At 24.6% G+C, this 14,253-nt stretch overlaps 1 protein-coding gene and 2 long non-coding RNA genes across 5 annotated transcripts; 2 read left to right on the top strand and 1 right to left on the bottom strand.

Moving 5' to 3' along the window:
* The first annotated feature begins 428 nt into the window (after window positions 1-428).
* On the top strand, window positions 429-7,400 carry LOC122854311. The gene is made up of 4 exons (XR_006373953.1): window positions 429-732; window positions 820-858; window positions 1,079-1,305; window positions 7,297-7,400. It is a non-coding gene; the product is annotated as an uncharacterized LOC122854311 (long non-coding RNA).
* On the bottom strand, window positions 2,629-7,817 carry LOC122853731 (wiskott-Aldrich syndrome protein family member 3). 3 transcript variants are annotated; one of them, XM_044154166.1, is made up of 8 exons: window positions 7,544-7,817; window positions 7,304-7,457; window positions 7,098-7,212; window positions 6,874-6,906; window positions 5,778-6,076; window positions 5,143-5,447; window positions 4,756-5,064; window positions 2,629-4,670 (listed from the first exon to the last, which is right to left on the bottom strand). In XM_044154166.1, exons 1-8 carry the CDS (start codon window positions 7,815-7,817, stop codon window positions 4,489-4,491), a joined length of 1,671 nt encoding a protein of 556 aa, XP_044010101.1. In that variant the 3' UTR covers window positions 2,629-4,488. The 3 variants fall into 3 exon arrangements, with proteins under 3 accessions (XP_044010101.1, XP_044010086.1, XP_044010093.1); XM_044154151.1 differs by having other exon boundaries at window positions 4,756-5,447; XM_044154158.1 differs by lacking the exon at window positions 6,874-6,906 and having other exon boundaries at window positions 4,756-5,447.
* On the top strand, window positions 7,720-12,442 carry LOC122854300. Its single transcript, XR_006373951.1, has 5 exons — window positions 7,720-7,832; window positions 8,308-8,353; window positions 8,783-9,002; window positions 10,957-11,124; window positions 11,240-12,442. It is a non-coding gene; the product is annotated as an uncharacterized LOC122854300 (long non-coding RNA).
* The last annotated feature ends 1,811 nt before the right edge of the window (window positions 12,443-14,253 follow it).

Genomic DNA, 14,253 nt, shown 5'->3' with positions numbered 1-14,253 from the left:
ACAACTTATATCTTACTCAACATCACACAATTATTTTACAATTTCCCGTTTATTCTGCAGTGTTTTTTTCGTCTCCACCAAGAGTCTGCACGACTTTTTTTTCTTCCTTTTTCAATTTTATTTACACGACTATATACATGAACCATGTATCAATAGCTCAAGTTGTCTTGAGGTTACACACTCGACCGTTATATATCTCAAAACTTTATAGTGGCACATCAAAACACGAGATAATTTTTACTCATTTTAAAAATTTTAATCAAAAATAAAACATTCATATCAACAATAAAATTTGCATCATAAGATAATAATTTGAATGAATAAAAATAAATTTAAAAAATATAAAAATAAATAATTAAATTAAATGAAAAACTATTGTCAAATATAGTATTGTTACTAAATTTTCTTTTCACTCTTTTTAATTTAGTTGTTGTTTTTTTTTCTTTTCAGCTCGGCACAATGTAGTGTAAATTTTTTATCCAAGAACCAAGGATGTGACCATAAACGTAAATGCCATACAGAGAACAGATAATTGAGCGGGAAAACTCAATTGGGTCGCCGAGAGCAACAAGAATGAACCAACTGGTTTTAGTGTATATAATAGATATATAATATATATAGAACACTCTCTTTCCAAAGTAAAATGACCTAGAGTGTTTGAATTTATCACAAAGCTCTTGGACAATACTCACATACATTGACGTTTACATACATAGATGCATCCAATATTGGGTAAATAAAATTTTTATCTAAGTATACAGTTGAATTTAACTCTATTAATGTGTTTTTTTTTTTTTTTGTTTTTTGTTTTATTGGTAGATGAGGTAGGCCATCATCAGGAAGTTTACCAAGACAGAGGTAACAAAAACTTTTGATAAAAAAAATCCTTAAAAATCAAAATTAGAAAAAGAAAATCAAATTTTTTTAACGTGAAAGTTTATCAAGTTTATGTTGGAATTTTATTAATAAATATTATTAATAATAATTTTTTTTTTTTTGCTATTTAAAATTTAATTTTTATATATTATTTTATATTTAATTTAAATGCATTTTTTTTTTTTTTAAAAAACATATGAAGGAAGTTTGAAAAATACTTTACCTTGATGACTGGATTTTTATTTAGCTGTTGGAAAATTAGCGAGCATTCAGTTTTTTTAAAGATAAAAAGCTGCTTGAAGAAATGAAAAAAAAAATAAAATGTGAAGGTTGCCAATTACAGAAGTATCACGAATTTCTACAGATGCTCTCTCATACCATTTTACTTGGTTTTTTCTTTATCACCATCATCATCCCAGGGGCTACATGGTGAGTAACCAAGATTTTACACAAAATTACCTACACTTTTACTCTAAAACTTTTCAACAGAAACGTCAGCTGTTCTTTTTAGATCCCTAAAAATTAAAACGAAAAAAAAAAAAAAAAAAAAACATTGAAAAGAAAGTTTTATCAATTGCGCTTGCTTGTCTTAAAACTCGTGCAATTATTTATAATAATTTTTTTCTTTATTCAAAATTTATAAGTTGACAAAAAAATAAATTATAATATTCATCATCCTTACTGACAGAATATTTTTTTAATTTCTGGATGTTTTACACAAATTCTAAGCTAATGAAAAAATAAATAAAACAAAAGGCTGAGTTGTTGATATTAAAATAAAAAGCTTTTACTTATTAGCATAATTATTTCACGTTATAATTAGCAATATTTTCATCATCTTAAATTAAATAAATAAATCTTTTTCATATTAAATTTCATGTAATTAAAAATTTTCAAGAAAATTATTTGTCAACTAACGCAGATGACAGGTGTCAGTTGAAAAGAACAGTTGATATTTGTGTTCTACTTTAATAAAACTTTGATTTAAAATATTTAACAAATAAACACATGAGACACTTGTCAAAACTTTAATGTCAACTATTTTATACACACATATATAATGAAAATTTACACTCTATATTGTTTTATAATAATTAAATTTTATAATTTCAATCGCTATCTCAATATCAAATACAAACTTACAAACAGTCTGATAAACTTATTAACAAATGTTTATTAAAATATATATATATATATGTGTGTATGTTGCTGATGAAGTAAATAGTCTTGATTAGTTGAAATACAAAATGTTCTTTGTACAAAACATATTTTGTACATGTATATACGATACATGAAAACATTATCCATTGCCAACGAGAATCATAAATTTGAGGGGTGTTAAAGCTGGGGAATTGTAACCGCCTGTGGTAGATACGATTTCAAATAACCAGCTCTAAAATTGCATATGCGTTTCTATATTCTCACGAGACCCATTTTCAGTTGAGCCAAAGCTGCTTATCACTTGCTATTATCTGGCTTACTTTTCATCTTTTTTTTTTTTCTTCTATTTTATTCTTATTTTATTTTTTATCATTTTTTATCATTTTTTTTTCGAAATGAGGGATAAAGAAATTTCAAAGACTGTCAACAGTATAAATTTATGAAATTTTTTTTTTTTTTTTTTTTTTTGATTTATTTGGTTCTGTACAATTGTTTGTTTGTTTTTTTAACTACAAATTTTTAATTTTATTTTTTTTTTTAAATTTAATTAGTTGATAACATACATTTACGATTATTTTATAATTGTAGTAAATATTTTGTATTAGAAATTTTCAATTTTTAAAGTTTATTTTTTATTTAAATTTTGTTTGGTTATTCGAGGGTTCGGTAGTATCACCGTGTTAATTAGTATTTGTTTTATTTATTTTTTTTTTGATGAGTACGAAGAGATGTATTTAAACATGCGTGCGCAACTATTTTCTTTAAATGTACGATTAATCGTTAATGATAGCCACACCCAAAGTATATTTTTTTTTTTCATCGAAACAAAAATTTATAAAGTAATATATAAACATAATAAACATATATCATCTCATCGGATTACAACGGATTTAAGAATTTAAAAAAAAAAAATAATATATACGAGATTTATAATAATCGAAGATGAAAATTGTATTTTTTTTTTTAGCAGAATAAATACTGCATCATACTTGACACTAGATTATCCTATTTTGACGATCATTTTCTTTTTTTTTCTATTATAAATTTTTAAATTGCTATGTATCATTATATTTTATATACTCATATAAACATCGTTACATAAAAGAGTTATATTTATTTATTATTATTTATTTATTAATTATATTTAACATCTGACTAAGGCTTAAAATTTAAATGAAAAATGTACACGTTGTCGTTGCTTATTAAATCGTAAATATCGCATTATTTTGGCGAATTTTATTTTGTTTTTTTTTTTTAATTTAAACCTTGTATTTAGTACATGGCTATATTTTTTTTTTAAATAAAAATGAAAAATATCTATTAAAATAATAATAACAAAAAAAAAAAATTTAATAATTTTCAAAATTTACATGCAATTTTTAATTAAATTACGCTTTTAATTTTGAAAAAAATAATATAAATTTTTTTTTATTGAAATAATTATGCATATTCTTAACGATCAATGTACATGCTATTATACTTTTGTAATTTTTTTTTTTTCTATATTTTATATATTATCAGTGTTGTACTTGACCAATATTATATGAAAAATAAAATCACAATTATTATTTTTCTTTTTTTAACGGAGACAAGGAGACTTCGTAAATTGGAAGAAATTATGTTAATTTACTTACTTTCGTTCATTCATTATTTATTTTAATTTTTTAAATTTTTTTAGATTAATAAAATTCTAAAAATAAATTCCAAGATAAGATACTCTCCCTGGTTGCAAAAAATTTTCTTACAATTTATTGATTAAATGGAGTATTTTGGTTTTTCAACAATTTAAATTTTAAATATAATTTTTTTCATTTTACGCCACCGAGCCCCGCTTCGGGATATATATTATCAAAGTAATGAAAAAAATGAAAATTTAACTTTTTTAAAAATGAGCTTCATTTCCGCATCAGAAAAATGTATATTTTAATTATTATTATTTTTATCTATTTATTTATATATATATAAACTTTGAAAAATCTTTGAATAATTTTAATTGTTTATTTTTTTTTTTCTTTCTTATTTCTCAGACATGTGTTAAAGTGAAAATTGCGGAATGTTCAAAAGAAAGAAAAAAAAAGAAAATTTAATAAAAAAATAATAATAAAATATAAAAATGATTTTATATAATTCTTGGTTTTCAGAGAAAAAAAAAAATCAGTTCTGCATGCAATTATGTTTGTGCGCATTCTTTTTTTTTTCAATTTTCTTTTTCATAATAAAATTCAGTTTCTCTAACTATATTCATAAAATTTATGAAAAATTTATCTTTCATTAGTATTATTATTATTATTTTTATTAATAATAATAAAAATAATTAAATAATATATGTCTTGGCATACCTAAAATTCTTGACAATGTTTGTGAGCATTGATTGGTAATATTTTCCAAATTGATATAATTATTATTAGTTAATTATGTGACAGATGTAATAGTCGATTGATATGACACGGGTCACGCCATAGTTGAATCTTGTTCACCCCATCCCTCACTGTCACACTCACTTTCTGATGCTGAATCACTGTCACTAACTTCAAGTGCAACACGTCTAGCTAATATAGATGCAACATCATTAAGTGCATTAACACGTTCAACTTCTTTTTGTTCATTTTTTTCAACTTTTCGTAATTTAATTCCTAAAATAATAATATATAAAAAATATTAATAATCAATTGATTAAATACATAATAAATAATAGATAAATTAATAAATATATCTTACCATCTCTAATGGCTTTGAGCAAATCATTACGTGGATCAACAATTGGAATATTTGGAAGTTGTCCTTTTCTAAATTGTTCATCATTAATACTCTTGAGTGGTTTTAATTTTGGTGGATTAGCAGCAATCATTCTAGCAATATCTCCATTAGTCATTGGTGGTGGTGGTAATGGATCATTGAGTACTGGTGGTGGTGGAGGTGGTGGTGGTGGTGGAATGTTACAAGGTGGTGATTCTGGACGAGGTACTGGATCAGGTGTTGGTGGTGGTGGTGGTAAATCCTGTGGTGCTGGATCTGGTTCATCAATACCTATTGTCATTGTATGTGTTGGTAATGGACTACTTGATCTACTGCCATTATGATTAATAAAATTTACTGGTATTGTACCATTCATTGCTGGTGGTGACATTGTTTCACCAGGTGGTGGTGGTGGAGGTGGTAATGTATCTCTACCTGTACTCATTGATCTACCTCTTGTTGGTGTATTATTTGCTGATGATATTGTTGGTGTTGAATTACTTGATGCATTACTTGGTGGTGCTGGTGGTGGTTGAGCTGGACGTCTATTATTACGACTTGGTGTACCACCACCTGGTGATTGATATGTTTCACTACCTGCTGCACTTTGTCCAGGTGCATAGTGAGAACTATATATACTTCCATCATCGTAACCTTGTTGTGCGTAGTTTGGCCTAAAAAATTATTAAAAATACATTCAATCATTCAATACAAAATTTCGATTTTTTTAAAACAAGTTTTTTTCTTTTTTAAACTTTTGGATGATGATTGTTCTGCAAAAATATTAGTTTTAAATAATAAAATAGTCACTTTACCTTCTGGTTTATGAATAATGACTGTTTTTAAGAAAAAAAAAAAAAAGAAAAAGCAGAATTATTTACGCATTAACCAGTATTCAGGGTCATACGTAAATTAGTAGGGTGATTTTAAATCAGATGATGTTTTTTTTTTTTGTTTAAATTAAACTAATTACATATATAAGTTTGAATTTAAAAATTAAATACCTGTAATGATCGTTTCCAATTGGAGGACTATAAATATGTTGTTCCTCTGGATAACTTCTACGTATTTCAATGCTATTTGGTCTTGGTGGTCTTGGATCAGTCATAACCATACCCAATAATGATTCTTCTGGCATATTATTTGAAGCTCTATATTGCACATTTTGTGTTGGCATTATATATTCACCGTGACCAACAGCAATTTGTCGTTGTCTTTCACGTGTATTGTGTGGTTGTCTTACACGCTTTTTGTGTCTTCCACCACCACCACCACTTCCACCGTCGTTTCTTGGTCTATGTGGCTATAAAATTTATTAATATAAATATTATTAAACAGTTTTAATTTACGTAATTAAATGAGGATAACTCAACAGGTGATTTTTAAGATTGAGAAAAAAAAAAAAAACGACAAGCTAAAGTTTTATATTTTTTTTTTAAATCAAAATTATGTGAGTACTTATTTAAATTTGTGTAAAACATCAAACAACGACTCTTACTGATTTAGAGTTAATAGTTGTTTAATGCTACATGTGCAGTTATATACTAAAAAAGTCCAAATAAATATGAGGATGAATTATGTTGTTTTTTATTTTAAATGATATATATATGATTAATAAAATATCCAGATGTAAAAATAAAAAATAATAATTAATATATATATCAAAAAAATGACATGTCAAAATGTATTGTAAAACGATATCAAGTGACATATATTTTTTGTTTGGTTAATTATTTCATTGTTTTAAATAAAATGCCAAATGTCACTTGATATCGATTTATTGATGTTCATAATAACAAAAAAACGATTCATTTTAAAAAACCTAATAGAGCTACAATAAAATAAAAAACAAATGGCTATGAAAAAAAATTTTATAAAGCGCAAAAAAATTAACTTAGATTTTTCAAACTATCTGTTAATGAAAATAATCCACACAGAATGTGAGTAGGTTTATTTTTTTTTTTTTTGCAATCATCATTAATATTAAGAAATGAAAATATCGATGGATGAGCAATGGGGATGATGACAAAGACTTGAAATATAATAAATATATAATAAAATATATATGTAAAACTACAAAGATCCAAACCATCGACTTGCCTTTCTGAACGGTTCGTCATATTCAGATTCAGTCTATAAACAAGGGTATATTTTTGACAATTAGAAACATTAAAATTGTCGATAAAAAAAGTAAAAAATTACATATTACTTTTCCTTTTTTAAATAATTTTTAAAAAAATATAAAAAACTGACTATTTGCTTTTAAAACAAGAGAATCTCTTTTTGCATAATTATATTAATGTATTATTTAAAATTATAAATACCTTTTTCCCTCGATCATGAATTTTCTTTTCTGTATCCTTGAGCATTTCTTGACTCCATAAATCAAAGAAGTAATTTGGATCAGTATAAAATTTAAGACCATCTTTTCCATCATCCCTGAAAAAAAAATATTTTAAAATAAATTAATATATTGGTTAAATAATTATATATTAATTTATATTTTATTTTTATTGATTTCAGTTCAAACCTGTAAACATTGAGCTTATCAAGTGGAGGAGGAGTGTCGCATTGCCGATATGTTTCAAGCATTGCAGTTGGCATTGTGTCACGAGATACAACTTGCTGATCAAATATAATTGAACTTTTAAATGCCTTTCTCATGTGAATATCTTGTAATGAAACTAGAAAGGATAATGGTAAAATTAATTAATAATAATTATTAATTTTTATTGAAATATAAATTAAATTAAATAATTATTATTATTACCTTCTTCAACATTACTATCAAGTTGTGTTACTTTAACAGCAAGTCTATCAATTCTTGCTTGTAATGAATTGGCACGATCACTCAATGTATGTGCTTCTCTAGCAAGTTCACCAAATAAATCCTCAGCATGTCTTGACAAACTTGATAATTGTCTTATGGTATTAGCCAATGTACCATTTGTTGCTGCTTCTAATTCTGATGGTAATGGAAATGCCTCGGGTATTGTACCACGTGCAACATGGACTGGTTCAACCAGTCTCTTGGGAAGCGGCATCTTGACACTTTTCTGGTAAGTCTAAGTTACTTTAACTCCGTTATCAAGGCCTCTCACCGTTCTCTTGAGACCTAAAAAAGATAAAATAAATTAATTGACAAATTCCAGTTACTTAAAATCAACTAAAAAAAAAAAATAATAAATAGCATTTCTTATAATATCTAAAAAATGATTTGTTATTTTAATTATTATTATTATTTTGTTTTTTTTTTAATTATAACTCAAAATATCCATGACATTTACTTCCTTTATCAACAAAAAATAAAATAATATTTAACAAGTAAAAAGAAAAGATTGGAATCCGGAAATGTATAATTAAAAATTCATTTCACGATTTTTTTTTTTATTATAATATAGCATGAAGAATTTAAAGTAGAAAAAAAAAAAAAAATCTGGATTGAATGTTCCAGGAAGTCAATAATTCATTACCCACTTGAAAGAAAAAGGGTTAGCTTTGGAAAATAACAATTATTATTATTTTAATTTACAGATGATTGATCTTTGACCCTATCTATTTCGATCAGTGCTTGTTATGGGTAAGCAAAAAAAAAATATATAATAATTTACAAGACAAGGAGGTTGTGTCGAGTGAAAGGTCGACATACTGTTGAAAGAATAATATCGCACATTTTAAACTATCACTTTTAATTTTTTATTTTTACATTCAATTTTAAAATATAAAATTATTTCTTTCAAAGTCAATATAAGAACAAGATACTTTTACATTTAAATTTCTTTCTAAACTCGTCAAATTTTTATTACTCAATATTAGCAAACTTTTAAATTTAAATAATAATTATGTTTTTAAATTAAATTTTATTCTCACTACTGTTTTTTTTTTTGTGTTTTTTAACACATTCATTTTATGTTGTGATAAAAAAAAATTACGTCAATTTTCTGCCCTGGTTGTTTCATAATAACATTACCCTCAATTAACTTGTTCCATTTTTTTTTTTTTTTTTTAGTGTGTGGTGTTACTAGTGGTGATCATCGACAGGCTTTCTCTGATCAAGGCCAAATCGAAATGTTTTTTTTTTTCATTTTTTAAATGAATGAAAATTATGGAAAAATACAAACAACATTGAGTATACATATTCTCACGACAGTAAAAGTTACGAGTACGTGTACTATTATGATCATCAAGAGCCCTACTCTAATTAGCATTTTTATTACAAGTCAGTCAGGGTGAGTAAAAAAAACAAGTCAATTTTTTTTATTTTACATCATTTAACTTTCAGATAGTATAAATAACACCTGCAGTGTGTGAATTTTTAAATTTAAAAAATACATAAATAAATTATATTAAATACAAAATATTATTGCAAAGAGATTGATAAAAAAATTAAATATAATATAATTTTTTTATTTGTTGATGGATCAATAATTCAAAAAGTTTATGAGAATATGCCCAAGGCTCTTGGTTTTTTTTTTTTTTTTTTCTTTATAAATTCTATCCAATTGATAAGTATTGCTATTGTGATTTATCCATGGGTTCTACCCACGGAAAAATAAAAAAGGGCTCACCCTCTTTTAGATTAAAGTACACAGTATACACTCTACATTCATGTATATAATACTTGCACAAATACAACGGAAAGAATTAAAAAAAAAAAATAGAAATTATGACTCATGTGAGTTGTTGCAAAGGGCAACTACTACAACTACATACACTTTTTCTTTTTACCATCTGGATTTGAGCCCTGTACTGAGTAAAATAATAAAATTTAAAAAAAAAAAATTATAATAAGTCTCCCACGCGTTCAATGCCATCGGCAATTTTCTTCAATTTTATTCACGTTTATGATTTTAAACAATGAAATATATCAAGCCTTGGTTCGTGTATAAATAAATCTCATAGTAAAATATATTATTTGCTTAAGAAAAAAAAAATTATAAATATACTAATACAAGTATAAATATTTAAATAAAATATTTGAAAGGATTCATCTGTTATGCGGTTGAATATATATTTGGATAATATTTATATGATGTGTTTGATATTTTTATATATCTCACTAGTATAATTTAATTTTTTTATCGTTAAATATTTGATAAAGATGTTGTAGAAAAAAAAATTATCCAGACAACTTTATACTCACTTATTCAGACTGTGAGAAATAAGAGAAGTCTTGCAAAGAACTTTTTAATTTTTCTTGGTTTTTCAAGATCGTGGGTTGTGATGTTTTTTATAACTTATATTTTTTTTTTCTTTTATATATCTTTCAGTGCAGAAAATAAAAAAAAAGACACAAGTAGATAATTTTTTTTCATATCTTTGTATGATGTCTCTTCTTTTTTTTTTTTTTTTTTGTTTAAAAGCTTACTATTTAAATATTATTTTTTTTCTGTAACAAAGAAGTAATACTAAATTTTTAAAAAAATGTTATTTCAATGCTAAGAGTTAACAGTTTCCTCCCCGACATTTTGCATATATATTTATATAAAATTTTAAAACTCTGTCAACACATGTAGGCCATATGGCTCTCCTCTCCCTCAACAGAAGCAAATTTAATATTTTTTATTTTGAGTGAGTCATAGATTCAATTGCCACCATGTTAAAAATTTTAGCAAAAAAAAAAAAATTAAAACGATTTTAAAAAATTGTCAAAGAAATAGTATAAGAAAAAATGTAGGGGCCAATTTTATGCGGGTTATTTAGAATTGTATATTCATAAGTTTATATATATATATCAACTTTCTCTCATTCTTTCCTCTTTCCATTATTCTGTATATGTCACAATTCCCTTCATTATAATACTCAATTTTAAAAGCAATTCTTGGTGGTCTTTCGTGCGGAAATCAACACCGAGTACCTATTGCAATTTGAGGGTGAAATCGGATATCTGGAAAATTGTAATATAGACTAAAAATACCCTTATGAACTTTAACCTTTTTTTTTTTTTTTCTTCAAATTACACAATATTAGTCTCCCTAATATTTTCTTAAAATAATTTTGCAAGCATTTTTTCTTTTGGATAATTTCCAAGAGAAAAAAAAATCATTTAACAACAAAGAAAATTAAGATGATAAAAAAAAGTTGAGCCAAGTAAAATAGTCTTGAAAAAAAACAGTCACGTACTACGATATATTTTATTTTGTCATTATATGAAATATTTTATAATTTTTCTTTTTTTTTCAGAGAGACAATGTCGTGCCTGACTTGGAAATTATTGATCAAGCTGAGAGTAAGCTTGGCAGGCGCACTGGAAAACAACCCCCTCGGTATTTATGACTCACTAGACATGAAAAATAAAAATAAAAAAACCAGGATATTATACACCATGATCTTGTCTATCAAAAAAATCAGGTAATTAGCATTTTAATTTAATTATATTTTAGTAAACTAAATAATAGTTAATTAATTAAAATAATTAGGTTACAATCTGATAATATTTAATTGGAATTTGTGGTTTTTTTTTCAGATAATAAAACTAGGTTGACTAACAGGATCAATTGATACAAATAATCAAGAATAATTTTTTGTTCAAGTCTACTGTGTGTGAACATAGTGACCGCACAAACCATTCACCAGTTCTATGTAACACACAAGTTAAAAATAATATTAAAAAAAAAAAAATTATCTGTATTAAATCAAGTTCAATACACGATGAACTTGTTTGTACAATTTTTTTTTTTTTTTCTTCTTTAACGTCACGCAACTATGGATCAATGATTACAGTCGAAAAGAAAAAATGATAAATGTACACGTGTGTTTTTTTTTTTCAAACAAAAACAATTTAACTGTTAGTTTATATTATTTTTTATTCTAAAATAGATGTATATCTATTTGGATATTATTTGTTAAAAATAATACCATGTGTTTTGGTGTAAACTATATGATTTGTTTGCTTTTTTTTATGAATATTATTTATCATATTTAAATACTGCTGTTGATCAGTTTATAAAAAGAAATTAGAATATTATATATAGACAATAATAATGAAATGTATCTAGCAGCCGGAAATACAAAATGTTGAATGAAAAAAATTACATGAATTCAGTGGGCAAGTGTCGAGTAACATTCGTCATGGTGTTGCAAAAAGCCGTCGACCTCGAAGGTAATATAAATTTGTCTTGGAAAAAAAAAAATAAATAAAATAAAAACAAAGTAACACGCAGGATAGTGTATATATATAAAACTTTATATTGTCGTGAAAAAAGAAAAACTAGTTTACGTTTGAATTAATTCTTCATCAAGTGTGTCACCATCATCATCATCATAAACTTCGAGGCCTTATTTTAAAGAAAATTTTTCCATTTTTTTTAACATTAACAAAACAATGCATTTGCAACTGTTTCTTTTTTAATATCTATTCTAAAAAAAAAAATAATTACATGCATAGATATTTTTTTTATATTAATTGAATAGAAAAAACAGTGTCTATAAGATATTGTTTCTAATGATCCATGATAAAATTACTTAATATATTATTTAAAAATAAATATCATTGTATTAATGGTAATTTAAAACCATAACCGGATAATTTTATTTATTAAACAATGTTGTCTGTAGACACACCTTATTAATCGATAATAATAAAAAAATTTATGCATGTGTGGGGAGAGACTATACTAAGTATTAACATTGATGATGATGATGATGAAATATAAAATGTCATCAATACCCAAGAAAGTAATTCTTATCTAAACAAAAATAACAATAATTCCATAAAATTTAAGATAAAAAAAAATGTGTTTATAAAACTAATACTATTGTAAAAAAATATATATAATTAAAAAGATAAAAAAAAAATAACTATAAAATTAATATTATTGTTTAAAAAAAATATTTTCCAAGTTTTAAAAATATAAATATTTTTTATACAATAATATTATATATTATATTATATGACAAATGTTTTTTTTTTATGTTTTTAAATTATTTATTTTTATAAAAAATAATGTTATAACTACAAAAATAAAATTATTATTGTATTAGTTTTACTATGCTTTAAGCAACAAAATGATAGAGCTATTGAACCAAAAGTCATGCTTCTAGTACAAAATGTGTACAGATGTTGAGGTATATTTCATGGACGAGTAAACTCAAGACCGTTTCATATTGCATGCCTTTTAAAACTATTTTATTTTTTTATATAATTATTATTATTATATACATTTTATTCATTTATTTATTATTGTTATTATTATTATTTAATAGTCTTGACAGCCATCAGGCAGCGCGTGCAAGCCAAAAGAAAAAAAAAAAATTATCATTGCACGCATTTTTTTACGAGTGATAATAATAATAAATAAATAAATAAATGATGACGTGATAGAAAAAATATAGATTGTTATTATAAGAAAAAAATATAAGAAAAATGGTTGAGTGTAAAGTTCTAAGCGGTGGTTCGTGTGTATAATCTGGTAAAGGCTTCTTATCTAGTTTCCAAGGTCGGCTTGGCATTACTCATGATTCATTAATAACATTCATTCAGTAATAGAAAAAAAAATATATATATTATGTAAACATAGAAATCAATTTTAGTGTTTACTTGTTAGTTAGTTTTATTTGTTCTAGTAACCTAGAAAAAAATTTACTCTAGACTTGTTTTATTTATTTTGGTTTTTTTTTTTTCTTGAGAATTTCGAATGATTATAATAAATCAGCTTGGAGCATAGACATTTTTTTTTTTTCTAATTTTTTAAGCAAAAGAAAATTGGGGATATCGAGGGAACAATCTAGACAACTTTGTTATTATCGGATGACAAGCTAAACTCTTAGAATTATTATCAAAAAAGAAAAGAAAATGTGACAGGACAAATTACTGTGAAATTTATTTAAAAAAAAAAAATGATAATACAGTGTTTAAAGAAGTTTAGTGAAGTGAAAATTATTGAAGAATTAAATAATGTGTAATTTTAAAATTAGTATGCTACTTTGTCTAGCTTTTATATCGATTTTAATTACCACCAAGTTAATTTTTAATCTATAGTAAATAGAATTGAGATAATATGTATGAATAAACTGTCGAGTGTGTTGTTGATAATAATTCAACAATCAAGTACCTGTCAAGCCAAACAAACTCAATTTTCTTCTCTCTATTTTATTTCCTTGTCATTTATTTTTACTCATTTTTTTTTTTATATGTGATTCAACTGGCAGTGTTAAATATTACATAACTCAGTGTTTGACAAACTAGAACATATAAAATTAAATATGTGTTAATGCTTGATAAAAATTGTCGTGTTAAAAAATGAGTATAAACAATAGATCATAAAAATGAAAGATAAAATGATGAAAAAAATATAGTGAAGAAGAATTTTAAGACAAGTATCAATAAATAGTAAATTGAACTACGAAGAGTTTTATTTTCCAACAAATAAGACAATTAATCAATTGAGACAAGAAATCTGATTAATCAATAATCATTGTGTTTTTTTTTTAAGAATAAAAATCACAACAACAATGATATTACTCAACAAATTTACCAAG

Source organism: Aphidius gifuensis, linkage group LG1 (assembly GCF_014905175.1).
Source record: "Aphidius gifuensis isolate YNYX2018 linkage group LG1, ASM1490517v1, whole genome shotgun sequence".
Classification (NCBI taxonomy): Eukaryota; Metazoa; Arthropoda; class Insecta; order Hymenoptera; family Braconidae; genus Aphidius; species Aphidius gifuensis.
Note: the sequence above shows the minus strand (reverse complement) of the source record. Positions and strands in the feature narration are given on the sequence as shown.